This window comes from Dendronephthya gigantea, unplaced genomic scaffold, assembly GCF_004324835.1.
Source record: "Dendronephthya gigantea isolate DGI-Jeju-01 unplaced genomic scaffold, DenGig_1.0 000549F, whole genome shotgun sequence".
Lineage (NCBI taxonomy): Eukaryota > Metazoa > Cnidaria > Anthozoa > Malacalcyonacea > Nephtheidae > Dendronephthya > Dendronephthya gigantea.
This window is the reverse complement of record NW_021163559.1, coordinates 5,257-24,056: the sequence shown is the minus strand read 5'-3', so window position 1 is coordinate 24,056 and position 18,800 is coordinate 5,257. Positions and strand designations below refer to the sequence as shown.

Sequence of the window (18,800 nt, the reverse complement as noted above, 5' to 3'; positions counted from 1 at the left end):
CAGAATTAATATATACAGAATGCGCACTTATGTATATATGCACGAGTTTTAAGTTAATCTTAAAACAGGTATAAAAGTTTTTTCCCGGCGAAACAGCAAGTTTCTGAAGTTCCAACAATTTTGAAATGACAGATTTAAACCTACTAAAACCTATTAAAATCTTTATAACGAAATAAGTCAAAATGCACGCGGTGAAAAACATCACTCACATGCATGCATGCATGCACGGTACGCGAATTTACATCTTCCCTCATGAACAACTCACAAGCAACGTTCTCCGTATAGTTTAGTATTTAGAGCATTGCTCTAAAGTTGCAAATTAAGGTGTAGGTCGATTATCTAAGTTGCATTTTTCGCAACGGTTATACCTTTGGCCTTAATACTCGTATGTTTCTGTCAACACTGTAAAAACAGGAAACAGTTCAAAATTGGTTACATTAAATTCCTTTATTGGAATACTTTTTTATTGGTTAAAACAACTAAAAGTTTGGTTAAAACATCCAATTAGTTCTCTTTACCAAATGGGTAAAAAAGAGATGAATCTGAGACAACCAATTTTAAAACTGTTTAATGGTGTAAGTTCTCATTCCCATTTTTATACACTTTTGTAAAACATTAGGTCCCATATAGTTAACAACGATATTAATACATGATAACACTGAGGTGTACCTCTTGGACAGTTGTTACTGAAGAACAAGCATCCGAAATATTTTTTCAAGGACATCTCGTATGCTTCTCTGTTGCTGAGTTGAATACACAACAGACCATAAGTGAGAAATACACACACGATATATGATATTATGACCATAATGAATTGGGAAGCGATCTTTTGCATCTGAAGTTGACGTCTTCTCGCTTGATTGGGAGATCCTATCAAACTGGATTTTCTTTCCTAAAATAGCGTTCACAAAAAAACAAGTATGCATTTCGCATACACCTCAGATATCATGATCGCGACTCTAAAATCTTTTTACCTTGATAAGTTTGAATATCACCAACATCATGCACGTTATTCCAACACTGATGAAGAGCTGTTGCGGCAACAAAGACGAGTAAAATCCTTCGTCGGCATTTTTTTGGAAGCAATATCGTAAATTAACCACAGTGTAATTGCTGCCAAATTTCAACACGTAAACGACGGGTATTATCGGAAGTGCAATTACTACTAGAAACAAGACTACCAGGAATGTTCTGCTGTGGCTTTCGTTCGGGCGCTTGTCGATAACAAGGCGCTGTAACAAGAAATTCATAATTTTTCTTCCATACTCAATTTTTCGAATCAATTTCGATCCGCCGTCCACGATGGCCTCACCTTCAGCAAAACCGCATTGTAGATCACGAACAACTCTCCGATCACAAAACTGACATACTGAATTAAGGCACCTTGTGCTTCACAAAATGATGTAGGAGTCTTTATGGCGTCGTCAAGAAATTCGCTTGAGCAGAACAATTTTGACCGTTCTCCCAGTTTAGGAATGATTACCAGTATCCCTTAATTATGAAAAGAACTTTAGTTCTCACGTGCTCCTGCAAATATCAATTAATCGTTTGTGTGACAATGGTGCTGTATATCAATTACCATGGAAAACATAATTATCAATTTAAATAACTATATGAGCTAAAATATTTCAATAATAAAAGTACATATAACAAATGCACAAGATATATAGGTTCAGTGATTAACAAGATGTATAAGAGTAGTTTTAAACTTAGGCCTTAGCCTTATCCGGCACTGTTTAAGCTAAAAGCCTTTCGAGCAACCGGCTCCTGACTGTAATAAACTCCTAATTTTTTATCTATAATCTAACCGTTAAGCTATCTTTGTTTGCGTTTTCCTTGTAAATAATTTCATGACATTCTTGATCCTAGTACTTAGCTCTTCGAGAACAACCTGCTATAATGGCTGTTAAAGCCAGCTTGGAAAAATACCAGAAGTTTAAATGGCAGTAGCTACGTAGCTACAGTATATATATTTTTTTCTGTTGAATTACCTATAAAAGCACTCATTCCAGCCATTAAGAGTATTAGGAGATGTGGAAATTTCATACTATACAAAGGAAAACATCAAGCTGTTATTTTGAAATTCATACAAAACGTACTGACGATCGTGAGTTAGTTGGCTTTCGACACTTTCTGGAAATTCAGTGGGATGACAAAATGCACGATGATTTAAATTTTTTCTGGTTTCAAATGAATTTATTGGAGAGCAATACGCGTTAAAGGTAACTGTAGTTACCACTTAACATTGCCATGTTAATATAGTATTGTTTTTGTCAGAAAATTTTTCTACAATTAAAAGATTATTAATGGGAATGGGAAATAAAATGTAGTAAAAAATTTGCTACTGACGAATATGAAAATTTCCATTTACAATTCTGGTAGTTTCAGCCACGTTGTGAACACGAGGCAGAAGCATGTTGTACTAAATACAACCGCAATCCAATCGGCTATCGACATTCCTTGTTGTTCCTTTTCGCTGAATGACAACCAGTCACAGGGAGGCTTGCAATATCCGGCTTGTTTTGAGAGGATCAGTGGTGGATTGCACGGGAACGAGGGGGTGATTTTTAGCATACTGTAATAGAAATTCACTAAATTAATATATAATAGAAAAACCTAAGATCAAGGCGAAGGGCGTTAAGACGGCGCGTTCCTATTTACGATGCGGCATGGGCGAACATTCCGGTATATTCGACTTTAACAAGTTTGAATATACCACTTCCGGTATATTTAACTTTACCAGAACCGAGGGTATCATATTCCGGTATCATATTCGACTTCACCAAGTTTAACGAAACCTTGCATATCCAGGTATATTCGACCTTACCAAGTTTAAAGATACCATAATTATTCCGGTACATTAATGGACCACTTGCATAATAGACCAACTTTTGATTCAGGTGACAAAAAGGGAATTTCCTAAAAGAGCATACAAAACTTAGTAAAATTGCCAAGTTTTGCTGTGAAATATTGTAAAGTGCCGCAGATATAGCCATGCGAAGTTGGCGAATTTTGTATACTTTTGTATTACGGCCGGACGCGTGTAACTAAATTAGTTACACGCTTCCAGCCGTAGTAAAAAAGTATACAAAATTGGCAACTTCGCATAGCTATATCTTCCGTACTACTTTACATTTTGCAACCAAACTTGGCAATTTTACTAATTTTGGTATGTTCTTTTTAGCTGTTGTGATATATTTCCTGCTTGTCACCTAGATCTGAAGTTGGTCTATTATGCAAGTGGTCCATTCGACCTCAAAAGATCGAAAATACCATATTCTGGTATATTTAACAGTACCAAGGTCGAAGTTACCTTATTCCGCTATCAATCTCACCAAGTGATCAAATTCCAGTATATTCAACCTTACCAGGTCGAATATACCACATCCCGGTATATTCAACTTCGATCCCATAATTTCGGTACATTCGACCCTAATAAGTTTGAAGATACAATATACCGGTATATTAGACCTTAGACTTTTTGTGGAACGTCAACATTTTCCAAAATGCTTACTTTTTTCGGAGTTTCTATTGTTTTATATATTTTATCAACATACTCATGAAGTGGTTCCCGTAAACGAGAAAAACGGCGCGAAAAACGAAGTGTTTATCTTAATTTGTTCATTTTTTCTCGCTTGACTGTCAAACTTGTCATGCATGAGGGTCAGATTTTCGTTTTATTTAACTTTTATGATGGAGGCTTTTATTTGGATGCATACCATGCAGAGAGTGTTTGCAAAATATTTGTAGTTGAACTTCGTATAATCGTGCTTTATCTTTAATTGTTAGATGATTTTGGTGTCTGATGGTTTTCCGTCAGACGATTTTGACTCGTATACTGGCTACCTTTCTATCCTTGCTTGCTTAAGGCCATTACTGGTGCGCAGACTGATGATGTATGCATGTATTCAAAGTGTGTAGTATTCAATTGACAAACGCTCGGACAAATGTATGCGCTAGCTCGGACAAGCATGCCCGGGCATGTGCATGGGCTTACATTTCACCCAAACATCTTCAGTTCCGTTCATTGAGACGAACTATAAACAAGATTAAATATTAACGCATGATTTCGTTGACCAGTAAATGTTTTGTCAAATGCATTCGGCTGTAGATTTTTTATACAAATATACGTAAAAATTACATATATTCCTTTTTCTAAGGCAGCTCCGAGTTCTAGGGTAACTCTCGTTAATCGTAGCAATTCAGTAGACGTGCATTGTTCTGTGCACGATTCATTGTGCACAATTAAGATTAAACACGATCTTTTTCTCGGTAAAAATTAAAATTAATATATATATATATATACAAATACAGGAATTGTCGGTATGTTGTTATTCACTGTACCTTATGTTACCAGGATCCTCTCTTTTTGGCAACTCTCGCGGGTTCAAATAAAATAATGTAGGTAGAAAGCAAATAATCCAAGCGGCGATTATGAGGACTCCGCATAACGCGCGCCAGGCAACCTTCTGCGTTATCATGTTGTTGAGTCGATTGACGGGCACTGATGTTGCGTGAACATTTAATATATATATGTCTATGTATGACCGCGAGAGTATAATACTGGAGCTTTAATCAAAATTATTATACCCGACCCGTGTATTTGCCTTCAGGATGTTTGTCTTTGCCCATGGTGTATTGGAGTCAGCTTTCAAACAAACCGACAGGGGTTTGCACGGGTCAATTATAATAAATACCGGGAAAGTCAATACCGCTGAATTGATAGTGTCGCAACTGAAGTACGTTAATTCCTGGAAAATATAACCTGGAAAAGATAGCCATGCGATAGCTTGTACTATTACGGGTTATTGTTACGAGCTATGCGTGTTTGGGAGTTTTGCAAAAATTGGAAGAGCCCCCTGTTCGAGTTCAATTAAGCAACATTTTCAAAAATTACTCTTTATATCAATATCATATATATTATATACATATATATTAATACTGTAAAATCCTCATTATCAAATGCATTTACTGTCTACTGAAACGTCTATCTATATATAGGTCTTCTGGCATGGTCTTCTATAACGTCACAGTGACTTGTCAAAGCCAACTTTTCCAGACTTCTAATATTTTGTATACCATTGTCAGTATTTTATTCAGCGCTTGGTTTCTAATTTCTATATGCAGACGTTTCCGCCATTTTGTTTATTTAGGAAAGTCTTTAATTGTACCACCCCTGATTGTACCGAACCGTGCAATATAATGTATACTCCTCTCAATTATATAATTACACACAACTATGTGATAGATATAACTAATATAAATCATTGTAAAAAATTGGTATTAGCTGAATGCAGTTTTGTTCTGTATCATATAATTGGTAAAACACCTCATGGGTCGAAACGAGCTTGGTACACTAGTTTTGAGTTCGTTTAAGCTCGACTGCTAGTTAATCAGTAATCAAAGCTTTTCTCTGAATAGCTCAGTATAGAGGTTTCCAGCAAAGTGCTCATTTAATTGCCCAACATATCCCCTGAACTAATATATCAGTGACTTCATGTTTGTTTTTTAAATCAACAGTCGCCCCTTCAATATAAAGTCTACTGATGTTAGAAAATTCCTTTCGCAAACATCATGTTTGACATATTTCTAATTAAAATTTATTTTAAAAAGCATGCATTATATCACGATTCCGTCGCAAAATGTAAATTTAGGGACCTTGCACATGCAGGATCAAAAGGAGTCCATATGAAGTTCGAGGCTTGCCTAACCATGCAGCATGCATACAATGCAAAACTCTGTCCAATATAGCCTGCCGGTATAACTCTGGAGAATATTTGCTATTCTTCATATAGTTCGCAAAATGTGTCAAACTGATATTTCCGTTTTCCTAATAGTAGTTTAGATCTACTTTAACATCCAAAATCATAATATCTAGGCTTAATTTTCGACCAAATGTGACTATGAAGTCACAAAACATAAATACGTAAAAATGCATTTGTTTATATATTTAAGATGAATATACATGTTAAATTCGTAAGCGCATACACTGCATGTGGAATATATCAGTATTCATTATTCAACAAACTTTTATGATGCACGAATAGTCGAAAACCTTCTAAACTCTAACATTTCAAAACCTACAGTATAGTATAGTTTAACCAAATTGGATCTCATTTTCATGTCCCAAATTGCAGGAATTGCAGGATTCTATAGCACTTATTATATCCATTTTAAAATCAATGGTGTTTCCTCCAATCTGATTGCATGATATATGCAAACAAGAGGTGCATGCATGTCAGTGCAAAGTTTGCATGTCACTTACTTATATATAGCTACAATCTTACAATTAACGAATGCATGCATGCTTCTTACTTTTCCGTAAGTTGTTTTTGTTTTTACTACATATATATTATGTAGATATAACAGTATATTTGCTAAGGCTGTTCTTTTAAAACACTGGTCTTCTTAGACTCTGAGTAGGTAATGGATAATGGATGGATTCATGTTTAGACACGTAAACCCGAAATTTGCCGCTTTGCAAGATTGGCTGCATGAGACAATACAAATATTATACAATATAGAAGATAATTTTGCCCTAAAAGCAAAATTCGGTTTAGGTTGCATGGTGGCCTGATGTCCTCGAGGTTTGCCAAGTTGCATACTTTCCAACATCAGCTATGGCCTATGCCTTTAGCTGCTAATTTTTATAATTTATAGGTACACCCTTTTTTATACCTAAAAACGTTAACAGTAATATGAGAAACATTGGACAATGGCAAACTTCAGCGAACGTGATGAAAAATGCAAGGAAGCTAAGGCGATTGCTGATGTATTTAGCCAAACAGTAAATTCAGGTTTGCATGCAGTATATGTGTGTTTCACCGGCATGTTTGGCCTTTGAAATTTAATGCTTGGATATATATATATATATATATATATATATATATATATATATATATATATATATATATATATATATATATATATATATATGCATGCAGCCGTCCAAGCATTAACTTAGTTTCAGGATTGTAGCAAGTTCTTCAAGCAACTTGTGCCAAGATTGTCGACAACAAGCTGTACCATGCTGCATTGTTGGAGCAACTTGTTTACAAGCTTTCATAGTCAACAAGTTGTAACAGGACTATCATGCACGACAAGCTTGTAGCAAGCTGATAAGTCATTATCAATTTAAACAAACTAAACAAACTAAACAAAGTCTAAACAAACTTGTACTGTCATTGGTGACATGCAAGGGCAATTTGAGACCGGTTTTTAATGTTAACTTTATATTCTTGAGCCTAATGGTTCATATACTTATCTTTTTTAAACAGGAAATTTGGGTATGATGTTGCTCACAGTATATGTGAACTGTATACTATAAAACTATAAAAGGAAGAACTATTCTTGATGCAAAGCCATTCAAAATTATCAACATAAACAATAAAGCATATAACAAATGGCATGATGTCCAAGTTTGTTATTCATATATTTTAGGCAATTGAACATTTTAAGATGAAAAATAATTCATGTAAATATTTGATATTATTACTTTGTAATAATTTGTAATAATTTCAAAGAAGTGTGCCAAGAGTATATTCAATAAGTCGCGCGCTTAGAGAAGCCTAGAAACTAGGCTGGACTCCCGCTGGATCTTATAGTACGCGAAACACCTGGGAACGAAAATATCGTCTATTTCGGATTTGGAAAATTTATGTGGTTTCAGCGTCTGATGCTGTGATCTATAGCTCTGAAAAATAGAGTAAAATGCCATCAATATTGAAAGAACTGGGACTGGAACCAATTTCGAACGAAGGTGCCCAATCATTATTCAGTTATGATATTTTGTGTTGATTTTGTGTTGTTCATTGATATAGATTTTGAATAAATCTACAGATTCGGCAAATGGCATTATATGCAGACTGCAACGAAACCATTGTCTGTTGATATAATAAGTCAAATCAATGATTCAGAAATTTCATATATATACATGATATGTATTGATATGTATATGTACATGTATATCAAAAATATATATTCAAGTAATATGTATATATATATATACATATATAAATATGCATGCATATAGAAGTTCAATAACGACAAGCAAACTTTGTTATTGTTACGAATTTTAGTGTCTTAGTGATGGAAAGCCTAAATGATTGTGCGGTTATATCAATTATATACGCGTTATTTGACAAAAACGGCAAAGAAAGCTGGCGTTGTGGCTGCAGTGGCAAATCATTTTGTGACGAGCTAATTCCGGAATGCCAAGTTCATTCCGGATTAAAACATCTCATCTTTCATCAAACAAGAGGATTTAAAGCAACAAAGTAGCTCATATAGAATCTACGCATGTTTTTCCCATCGTTGAGGCTCAGTATAAAAGTATAGCGACATTTGAATGAAGCGAATTCTGATATATAATGTGAATATGTGATATATCTCTTAGAATTTTATTAACCTTTCCAGACGACGGACCCCGTCATTCGGGCTTTGAAAACCTGCACTAACTTTGACACTAAAACTCCACCTATCGATTCGGCAAAAAGCCCTGCCCTTCGTAATAGCCAAACAAATCGTTTTAATGCATTATTTTGTAGATCTCCGTGACTTGCAGTCACATAGATTTATTGTTACCGATAAGGTAATTAAATATTCATCACCTTTGTCCATCACAAATAACTTGATTTTATAAATACCATTCATCTCGTTGCTTAAGAATTGTATCTACTGCATGAGCAAGTTTCTAAGCGCCCATGCTGAGCACGCTTACAAAGAACCCTAGCTAAAAAGAGATCCATGCAATAACTGCGTTGCTATGGTTTGTCGAGGCTGCGTTCGCACGGTACCGGATCCGCTCGTCACGACATCTTCGATCGTCTGCCGTTTGGCGTTGTGAAGCAACGATTATTAGAAAACGCTTATTATGAATTATTAGGCAGTCTTTATCAGTCTTTGACCAGAGTGTAACTTGTTAGGAACGAAGACTCTTCCTGTGCCATTTTACATCGCCTTCTTGCGTGATGAAAAAAATATTTGAAAATAATTGGTTTTGAGTAGCCCGGGCCCGTGCATAGAACTAGACGAGTCAAAGTTTATTCCTACCAAGTCATTACTCCGATTTTGTCGTTAGCTCATTCGCAAGAGGCAGTCAATAGAATCGGTGTATTCAATTTTCCTTGAGCTCTGTCGATCGTTAATTCTGGCCACCATTTGTTTATTTCTTCATTCCATGTTCAAATTTAAGAGCTGACCTATAGCTATATCTATAAGTATGCTGATTTGAAGAGATGGTTGCAATTGGTATAATTATATTCAGTTCTTGCAATTATATTCTTAATACGACTATTACTAATGATTCCCTTTAAAACGATAATAGAACTTTTCTACTTTTATAGACACATTGTTTCTTGTTTACGGAAACACAAGGCTAGTCGCAGCTAAAGATAAACTACAGAAATGGTTATCTCTTCTGCCAGACAGCATAACGGCCCAAATAGAAGCAGCATTGCGACAGGAACGACCATTTCTTCCACCGGACATAACACCAGAGATGATGGCAACAAAAAATAGCATTGTGCCATCTATGGCACAAATGGATATACTTTATGTAAGGAACGTACAGTGATATATTAATAATGTAATTATTAAGACCATTTCCCTCATAGCTCATGCATGCAGTGCTTTTACCTATTTATAAGCTCAGTTGAAGTAGAGTAGTGCGCCATAGAGATGAGTCGGCCACACGTTGTTAATTGTTTTATGTTTTTTGATGGAAATTTCCCTCTACCATACCCTCGATCGTCTTGCACGTCGAAAACAGTGTGACCAAATCTGTTCAATGTTTTTACTAGATCCGGTCGGATGCACATAAACAGCCCCACCACATTAATGACAGAACAGAAGAGGACATGCGCGGTCTAGCTAGATTTAAGCAGTTTTGGTTAAAAAATTCATATATATATATATATATATATATATATATATATATATATATATACACCCGTTTGCAAAAACGTTGGCCGCAGATAGATATATAGATAGATACCCGAAATCTAATTAGAATTGCATATATTGTGTAATATGATTGAAATCCCATGCAAATGTGTTCATATGCAATTCTAATTAGACTTCGAGTATCTATCTATCTATCTATCTGCGGCCAACGTTTTTGCAAATGGGTGTATATATATATATATATATATATATATATATATATATATATATATATATATATATATATATATATATATATATATATATATATAGTCACATTGGTCGAAAAAATACTGGTTTCCAATATATATATATATATATATATATATATATATATATATATATATATATATATATATATATATATATATATATATATATATATATATATATAGTCACATTGGTCGAAAAAATACTGGTTTCCAGTGATTTTCACGTCCAAATTGCCAGTGAATGTTTTCATTTTTCTTTTCAGAGATGCATAGATTTTGCTTTCCAAGCGGAAGATTATAATAAGGCGGCGTGTTTAGCATACGTAGTTGATCGAGCCACCTATTGGTTGCGTGCGTCTAAGAACCTTTTGCAGGTTGTTGACATGATCAAGAAGGCTGATCCACTCGTAGCGATCGCCCCACAGGTACAAGTGAGAAAAGCTCGGGTGTTAAAAGACGAGGGTGATCTTCATGGTGCGATGAAGGTACTCAACGACATTCTTGAGCGTCGTCAAAAAGAACAAGGTTGTGCAACCATGCAGACACATTGTGAATAAAAACATGCATATAAAATAAAGAATTGCATGCAAATTTATCCCTTTTGTATACATTTTGGAACTAATGTTTTTCATTGAACCTGGTGCACACAGCAGCACAATGCAACGTGTGGATTTTATTTCTTTTTAGGTGAATGGAAGTATGTTGATGAAGACCAATATGTCACTACTAAAGCTGAAATAATAAAAATTAAAGGCCACATTCTCTACAACATGGGTAGGTCAGCAAGTTTATAGGACTGCATGGAATATAATGAATAGTTGCTATTCAATTATTAATCAATTTATTGCGTTCGTCCACTGAGAAGAACGATGTTTGCATGGTTACACAAATATAGGAAATTAGGCCATAGGCCATAAGACAAAAAACATAAAAGTGCTATTCCTGATTCAGGTCACTTCATTGTACGTTCACACTTCACAAATCATTTCGTGTAATTGCCTTTTTTTCACCAAAACAGCTAGCCCATATAGATGCTTTTCGGTTCCGGCTAATTAGTAAATGCATGCAGCCGTTACATAAACGTTTCAGTTTGCATCACAACTGTAGCATCATTCTTGTGACATGGTTACATCGCTCGAGCATTATTTCTTTAAACATGCAGCTTTATTTTCTAGGCGGCTAGCCGTATTATTGTCGTAACGGGTGCTGAGTATATTTGTGTCGAGTTTTGGGGGAATATGTGTTCTACTTAATATATATGTATTCTATTTCTTCTTGTTGACTTTTTCTTGTTGACTTACACTGGTCATTGTAGGATATGCATCAATATTTTGAAATATATTCAGGAATGTTCAATGAGTCCGTCGAGATATTTCTTGACTCGATCAACTTGTTCGCATCTCTTCAAAAGAAGGACGAAAAAGGAATTGCATCCTGCCTTGGACTTCTTACAAAATGTCTCGGTAAACTCTCGCTTGAAGAATTTGAGAAAGTTCGACAAAAGTTTCCAAAAAAATTCCAAAAAGAACATCCTTGTCTTGAATCGTACGTGCAAGGGATTGAGGCAGTTCGACACATTGAAAGTCTGCACGAAAGTCTCTACAGTTCAAGGCATATGGTACTCATGCATTATTCAAAAGTATAGCCATTGGCTAAAATCTTCTTGCATGCCACTAATCATAATTGACTGTGCCAAAAACCATAACCAGCTGACAATGAAAATAAGTAAAGTAAAAGACATATGATTCTGTCTAAAGATTACTTTGAAATAAAGTCGAAAATTTACACTCTCAATATCTGCGTCTCGTTTGAATCATATAATGATTCTCAAGATGTCTCAGTTGTCTATTCGGAATTTGTTTTTAATTTTAACTGATATTGAATTGTAGTCAACTGAAAAGCTAAGTTTTGCAATCGGCAAATTTTTCAGTGTATATATATATATATATATATATATATATATATATATATATATATATATATATATATATATATATATACTGGTATATCAGTAAAAATAGATCAGATATAAAAATGATACGATAATGATGTTTCACACAACATGCACGTAGATATTAAGAATACATGGTATTTCATCTAATCAAACTACTCATGAGTGTAGTAGGATTTCAATTTCATTTCCTTAAAGATCTGAGCAGAATCAGTATTTCGTTGGGGAGGGAGAGGTTCGAACATTTCTTCATTTCATTTCATTTCATTGTTTTTTTACAGCTTGACGCTGATACCTCGTTACTAAAATATGCCATTCTTAGTGACTCCCTTGCGGAGACCTATGAGCTGCTGCAGACCATTTTAGAAGAAATGAAAGGAAGTCTTGGGGCTCACAAAACCATTGAAACACTCGAAAGCTCAGAACAGTTCTTTGAATTTGTGCGAGCTCTTTTTATGATCAGCCTCGCATTGGCATTTTCTCCGGTGGAACAAGATCGCAAACTAGGAGAGTATGTACAACAACTAAGCATCGAGCTCTATTTCCACCTCTGCAACCATAATTTCAAAGTTCAGTCCAAAGAAAGTGAAAGTGTGGCAAGACTAAGTCACTCTGCGAAATCGGTTACGCTGATGAACACGTCCCTTTCAGTTCTTGGATTACCGAGCCTATTGGGAGTGTTAGAGGAAGAAGTAGGGCCAGAGAGGAAAAAATCTGAAGAAAACCTGACTGTAGGCGAGAAGGATTCTTCAGAACACTCGGAAATGTCGAAAATGAAAATTGAAGGTATAAAATACAACAAGGAAGTTTTCATTAGGAACGAAGAAGCTGAAACAAGTGGAATACATCACGATTGCGACGGTGATTCAATTAATAATCAGTCAAACAACACAGGTACTAGTACTACCATCACATATCTAAATACATTTACATGGAGCCAACGAATTGAATTTATTTATAGCCAACCTAAAGCAAATTTTGTGTGCAGTAATAATACATATGTGAACAGGAAGAACAGAAATGTAACCGATTAGTTTATAGAGTTTATAGCCAGTTTTTATAATCATTCATACGCGTTTATTATCAGTTTCATCCAAAACGTTTTCAATTTATAATTTAGCAGATATCCGTCGACCAATAGAACAGGTAACTACTAATCAGGAAAAGGAAATATTCAGTGGATGGACGTACAATTTTGGGCATGTGACACGTGTGGAGGACAATGTTTATGAAGCAAGAAAAGGCCATCTGACATTTCCACTTGTCAACCATGGAAAGCTATTAGACCCGAAAAAACAATGGCAGACGTATAGACACAAGTGTGTTGGCTTGCCTGTGGATCCTAACTTCTTTGCTTCGCCTGTGCCTTCCAACGAGAGAACACGATTATCAATTCCCCAAATTCCATCCTCCGAAGATGAAAACCAAGACTTAGCAGCCCTCGTAAATTTGTCCGTGCCGTACATCAAGAAAACTTTGGAGAGTAAAGCAGCTACAAACGTAAACGTTGCTTCAAAAAACCCCAGCAGTTTAGTAAATCGTGAGAAAACCACAGTTGGTTCTGTGAATTCCGCCGAAATCATAATACCAATGCATCCCCATGATTTACCAGACCAACCAATGAGGCGGAAGTGCAGTAACGACGGCATCAGACAGGGAAGCGACTTTGATGCTGCAAAGTTTGCGCCTCTAGTAGATCTTGGTAAGACAAGCATGGGTGATGTACAGGATGCTGACGTTGGGAAAAGTACTTCTTCAAGTAGTACGTCGGAATACATAAACAGTTGGCAACCACCGAAAGCGATTGGGCTTGGTGAAGGAAGCCGTATTCAAAGTGAGTATACACGCAAGCTTATTAAAATCAGCGACTCTAGACTATGCTCTAGACCTTATTTATTACTCCTCTCTGCAAATTGGCCTCGTTTCTATGTTAACTTACTAAGAATATCGCAGGAGACATGTTCTCCTGAACGATTTCTTTCTTGCTAATTTTGACTCAGGAACAAAGTTGTTTTCAACCGTGCTAACCACAAAACATGAGTAAACACCTCCTACAAAAACGATCACTATTATTTTAAAAAAATTGAATTCAATTGATATTTTCTAACGGTATACAAGGTGGTAAAAAAGTTGTTGGGTGGTATAGTTATAAGTTTTTATTCTAGTCCTTCTTTAAGTGGCATTTGGGTTGAATTTCAACCCGGTAATTAACCAGTGAATCGATCGCGACCATTTTTCCATGTTAACGTATCTTAGAACATCGCAAGCAGATAAAGTTATCTAATTTTGAGTCAAGAGCATGCAGCATAATTTTCAATCCTGCTATAGCACAAAACATGAATAAATAAACAATTACCTAAAATTAGATTAGACTAGAAAATTAGATTAACATGAAATTTTGTGTCTATATCGAAGGAAGAAATTTGTATTGTAGTAGTTTTCATTATAGTTTATCTTTATCTTTTAAGGAGCATTCGTGCTGAATTTCAACCCGACGACCAGCGTGTGGACATCCCAAAGTACTTTAGCTTTCCTTGGCGATGAACTTGATTTAACAGAAGACAACAGAGGGAATTGCAGGGACGCTTTTCGTGTCCAGTTTCTTCATCAGGATGAACCTAGAACAATGTAAGTTACTGTAAAGAAATATACAAAAAAATTATAAGAAAAGTACCATATGTACAAGTTAGCTTAAATCTTAAGCAAATCTATATTGTTTTCTAATAATATGGTTACGTGAATGAAAAATTATTTTGCGACTTGCGAAAATTCAAAATTGTATTCGTCTTCCTTTCTTGGATACTCTCATACCATACCCTATTGCGAGGAATTTTCAAGGAATTTGAGTCAAAGATATCTATTCAAAGATGCAAAATACTTACATTACTTCGTGTACAGGTATGTGGGCAAGAGATATCGTAATGTACGGCACCACAATCCTACGCAATACATGCAAGACGTTGTTTGTCAAATGATGGCTCGCTACTACGTCACAAAGTTCAACGAGGCCATGCAGAATTACAAACGCGATATCCAATTGCAGTTCCTGCCAGTCGCTCATCTGCAGCTGCTGACTCCGTATGGTGATCTGGAAGACTGCATCAATGTTGAGCCATTCCTATGTGGAGACTTCATAAAACTGACGAACAACTTTGACTTTGTGAATAGCGAAAAACGCGGTAAAGATTTGGCGACCGCACTGTCTCACTTTTCTTATTGTGAATCAAAAGGGACGCTGATGATTGTGGACATCCAGGGCTGGCTGCCGAAACAAGGAACCGGGGTTTTCTATCTTACTGATCCACAATTTCACACGGTTGGCTTGGAAAAATTCAGTCCATATGATCACCAAGAAGCGGGCATTAAGAAATTCTGGGAAAGTGTTCATCCGCATTGCAATGAGATATGTCGAGCTATTGGACTGGAAAGATTGTAGGAGATTGTGAAATTCTGAATGATTTGAAATGGAGTAAAATTATGATTTTAAATTACTGGACTATATAGTAATGATTGCTCGCCTTAATTATCTTGTAGAAGACAGATCAACCGCCTTGGCCTAACTTGCATGAGCAAAGAAAGAAAATGTTTTGTTCAATCGGTGTAGTTCTTCTGTTTCTATGCTGATGATAATCAACTTGTTTGTCTGCGTTTCGAAAGAGTACACGGACCAGTGAACTGTAATATCAACTGGAACGCTAACTCCTATAGTTCAGCGTAACTGCATGCGTGATACTTGGTTGAAGCCATAAATTGAAGCAAAAAACTGAGTTTTTTTACTTTTATAAAAATTAGCAAATGATTAATTCAATGCCCTTTACACAGCTCTAGATATTCCTGGATAATTACTTTAACTCGATAATTAGTCTCAAACGTTCAAAAATTGAAAAAAAAATCCCTCAAATTTGGCTTCAAAGATGGAGGCCAAGTTATATAGCGTTCCAGGTTTTTTCTGACACGGACAGCTTATTTTTTCTTTACCTAAACTTGGCCCATGATTATATTGTAAGTATATGCACAATTTATATAAAAGATATGGTGCAGATGAAGACTTTTAATAAGAGATGTAATAAATAACCATGGCCAGAAATTGCGGACATGGAATATGCAGATTGCTATAGCAAATTTGCATATCTGTTCAAATATTATTCGTTTGCAGAACTATAAATTATATTGCGCATTCTTAAATTTCGCAAAATTTAAGAAAATCATTGCATCTTTGCTATTTGCCCTGGTTGTTTCTTGTTATTCGTGTCATATTAAAGATCCTGAGGTAATATTTTGCTGGTAAAGGTTTATGTCGGCTCTGCATTTTTATTTTATTTTTACGCTATTACGGTTTTCGTTTTATATGGTATTCAACATGATAAATGACCAAAACCTTGTTTTGAAAATGCAGGACTAATACTGATAAAACATTTTGAAATACTATATAAAAATATTAAGATTAACTTGCTCTGCAACGAGCAATTTAGGCAAATTATAATCGACCTACCTAAAGGTGTATTTTTAGCGTTTAGTACTGTGCACATTACAGTTTACTATAAACTCACGAAGCTTTATTTTGACACCATATGCAAATTTAGGCGGAAGTAGAATGTTAACTATGTCCGAATTTTCTGGCCATGTATATATCAAAGAAGGTTAATTTAGCTCATAAGTCGACAATTTTTTGTCAAAACTTACTCAATACATTAAAAAATATAATATGTATGTATACACAGGCCCATAACTAGACCGCAAACACAGACTGCAAAACGGTCGAGTAACCCTGGCATGGCTGTTTAACTTGTTTTAAAGAAAATCGTCAACAACGGTGATAGTGCGTCCATAACTCATTTCCACAGTTAATAGGCCTATCCTCTCGGCCTATTAAGCAGAGATTTTCTCTAACACGCGAATTAGCAAACCCGTACATTTTAGTGCCCCCAAAGTATAACAAAATTCTTAGCAAATTGAAGGCAAGACAAATACTTTGGCTATAAAATATGAAATGTGCCATATTGGCGTATGCGCTTTTTGGTGATTGGAATGCAAAACATAACTTATACAAAAAAAATTGTGAAAATATATTTCCGTGACAGATTGCATGATCTCTTATAATGTACGTGCATAATAATCCTTGTTAGTCTTTGGTCATTCAATGAGTGTTTTACGACTGATTGTTTATGCAATGGCATCTTCTTTATTTTCGAAAAACTTCCGCAGTAGCTGTCTATACTAAGCACCAAGATAACACCAATACCATACAGTCTTCGTGGACAGAGATGCAGGGTTGTCATATAAGAGATCTCAGTTTAATTCCGCCTTTTAAAAAGTAGACATATTCAAACACAAAGCAAAAGGTTTGCAAGAAAATTGTTAAGATTTACATGTGCAAAACGTGTGAGAACGTGTAATAGAAAGACCTCTCAATGTGATGCTTTAGAATATTGACCATTCCTTGCTTCTTTTATTAAGTTAAGTGAGCACTTTAAGTATGAATGTAACGGAACAAATTTTCAACAGAAATAACGCGATATGACCTTGAACGTACACCACTGTACATTCTTAGCTACATGCATGCACGTCCTGGAAAAATGTATACGTTGTTTATTTATACTATAAGTTATAATTATATCTATATAGTACTACTCATCGTCGGGTATTTTGCATGCTCCCCATGCAACAAGAATGTTGCAAAAGCATGCAATATTTTTTAATTATATGCATGAAAAAACTGTTTTTCCGAACTTATATTGACATATTTTGTCACGTTTTCTGCGTGAAAGAAGCAGCTAGTGAAAATCTAGTTACTGCTGATAACAAAATGCCCATCACACTATATCTAAAGATTTTACAAGGCAAAACAACCCAGCAAGTCAAAACCGTGCATGCTTCGCTGGCTTACGAGGTTGAGGTGAAAGAGCCTTCAACTAAATCTATTAATTTTGCATATTCCGAAATGAACTTACATATTGTTTGCCATGCAAAATGAAAAATAATAACATTATATAGTAGATTTAAGAAGCAGCTGAGGAATTGATGTTTATATATAACAACAAGAGCCGTCAGCCGCTCACAAAAATAACTCTTAAGTCTTAATGACTAAAATATATCAAGTCATTTCCTGAAATCGGATTTGACTTGCATGCATGTCATACCATCTTTGTTGTGAAAAACTTCCGCAACAGTAACTATAAATGGGAACTTATAAAACCGAACAGCTGTTTAAAGGTAGTTTTGTTGGTCATCAAAACTCACTATAACTGTAACCCACGAGAAATCGGAAAGAGGTAAGTCCGAAAGCTGTTTAAACGAATAACACTGCATGATAACTAATGTGACAATTGATTCTCCACGATTTTGACAAAGAGAACTGCTATTCTTTTTTATTTGTAGAAATCTGAACGGCTTCGAAAATCTGTACCAAAATGAAATTGATGTTCTTGTTTGCGCTAGCTGCGTTTGTTTCGTTTTCACGTGAGTAGCAATTTACTGAGCTTGGACGAAGGGTCAATGAAAAAGCTTGTAACTATTAGCACACAATAAATATATGGCTGCATGTGTATATCATGCAGTTGGGTGTTTTATTTCGACTAAATAGATATATCTGTTCCAAACTGAATGTCTTCTTTTCCGCGCAATGTCTGTTGCAATCAATATATCTATATCCATAACAAACATGATACATGCACATTTATATTATATATGCGGCT

The 18,800-nt window shown here is 35.3% G+C and overlaps 2 protein-coding genes across 4 annotated transcripts; one reads left to right on the top strand and one right to left on the bottom strand.

The window, feature by feature from the left end:
* Nucleotides 1–368: 368 nt before the first annotated feature.
* On the bottom strand, nt 369–2,199 carry LOC114543775. The gene is made up of 5 exons (XM_028562628.1): nt 1,992–2,199; nt 1,313–1,491; nt 975–1,232; nt 670–892; nt 369–402 (listed from the first exon to the last, which is right to left on the bottom strand). The coding sequence occupies exons 1-5, from the start codon at nt 2,044–2,046 to the stop codon at nt 377–379; spliced, it is 741 nt and encodes a 246-aa protein (XP_028418429.1). The 5' UTR covers nt 2,047–2,199; the 3' UTR covers nt 369–376.
* A 5,455-nt stretch (nt 2,200–7,654) lies between these two features.
* On the top strand, nt 7,655–16,207 carry LOC114543772 (alpha-protein kinase 1-like). 3 transcript variants are annotated; one of them, XM_028562622.1, is made up of 10 exons: nt 7,671–7,759; nt 8,547–8,590; nt 9,345–9,556; nt 10,418–10,679; nt 10,842–10,928; nt 11,501–11,772; nt 12,387–12,999; nt 13,226–13,939; nt 14,574–14,733; nt 15,004–16,207. In XM_028562622.1, exons 3-10 carry the CDS (start codon nt 9,500–9,502, stop codon nt 15,539–15,541), a joined length of 2,703 nt encoding a protein of 900 aa, XP_028418423.1. In that variant the 5' UTR covers nt 7,671–7,759; nt 8,547–8,590; nt 9,345–9,499; the 3' UTR covers nt 15,542–16,207. The 3 variants fall into 3 exon arrangements, with proteins under 3 accessions (XP_028418422.1, XP_028418421.1, XP_028418423.1); XM_028562621.1 differs by lacking the exon at nt 8,547–8,590 and having other exon boundaries at nt 7,655–7,759; nt 13,229–13,939; XM_028562620.1 differs by lacking the exon at nt 8,547–8,590 and having other exon boundaries at nt 7,655–7,759.
* Nucleotides 16,208–18,800: the final 2,593 nt, after the last annotated feature.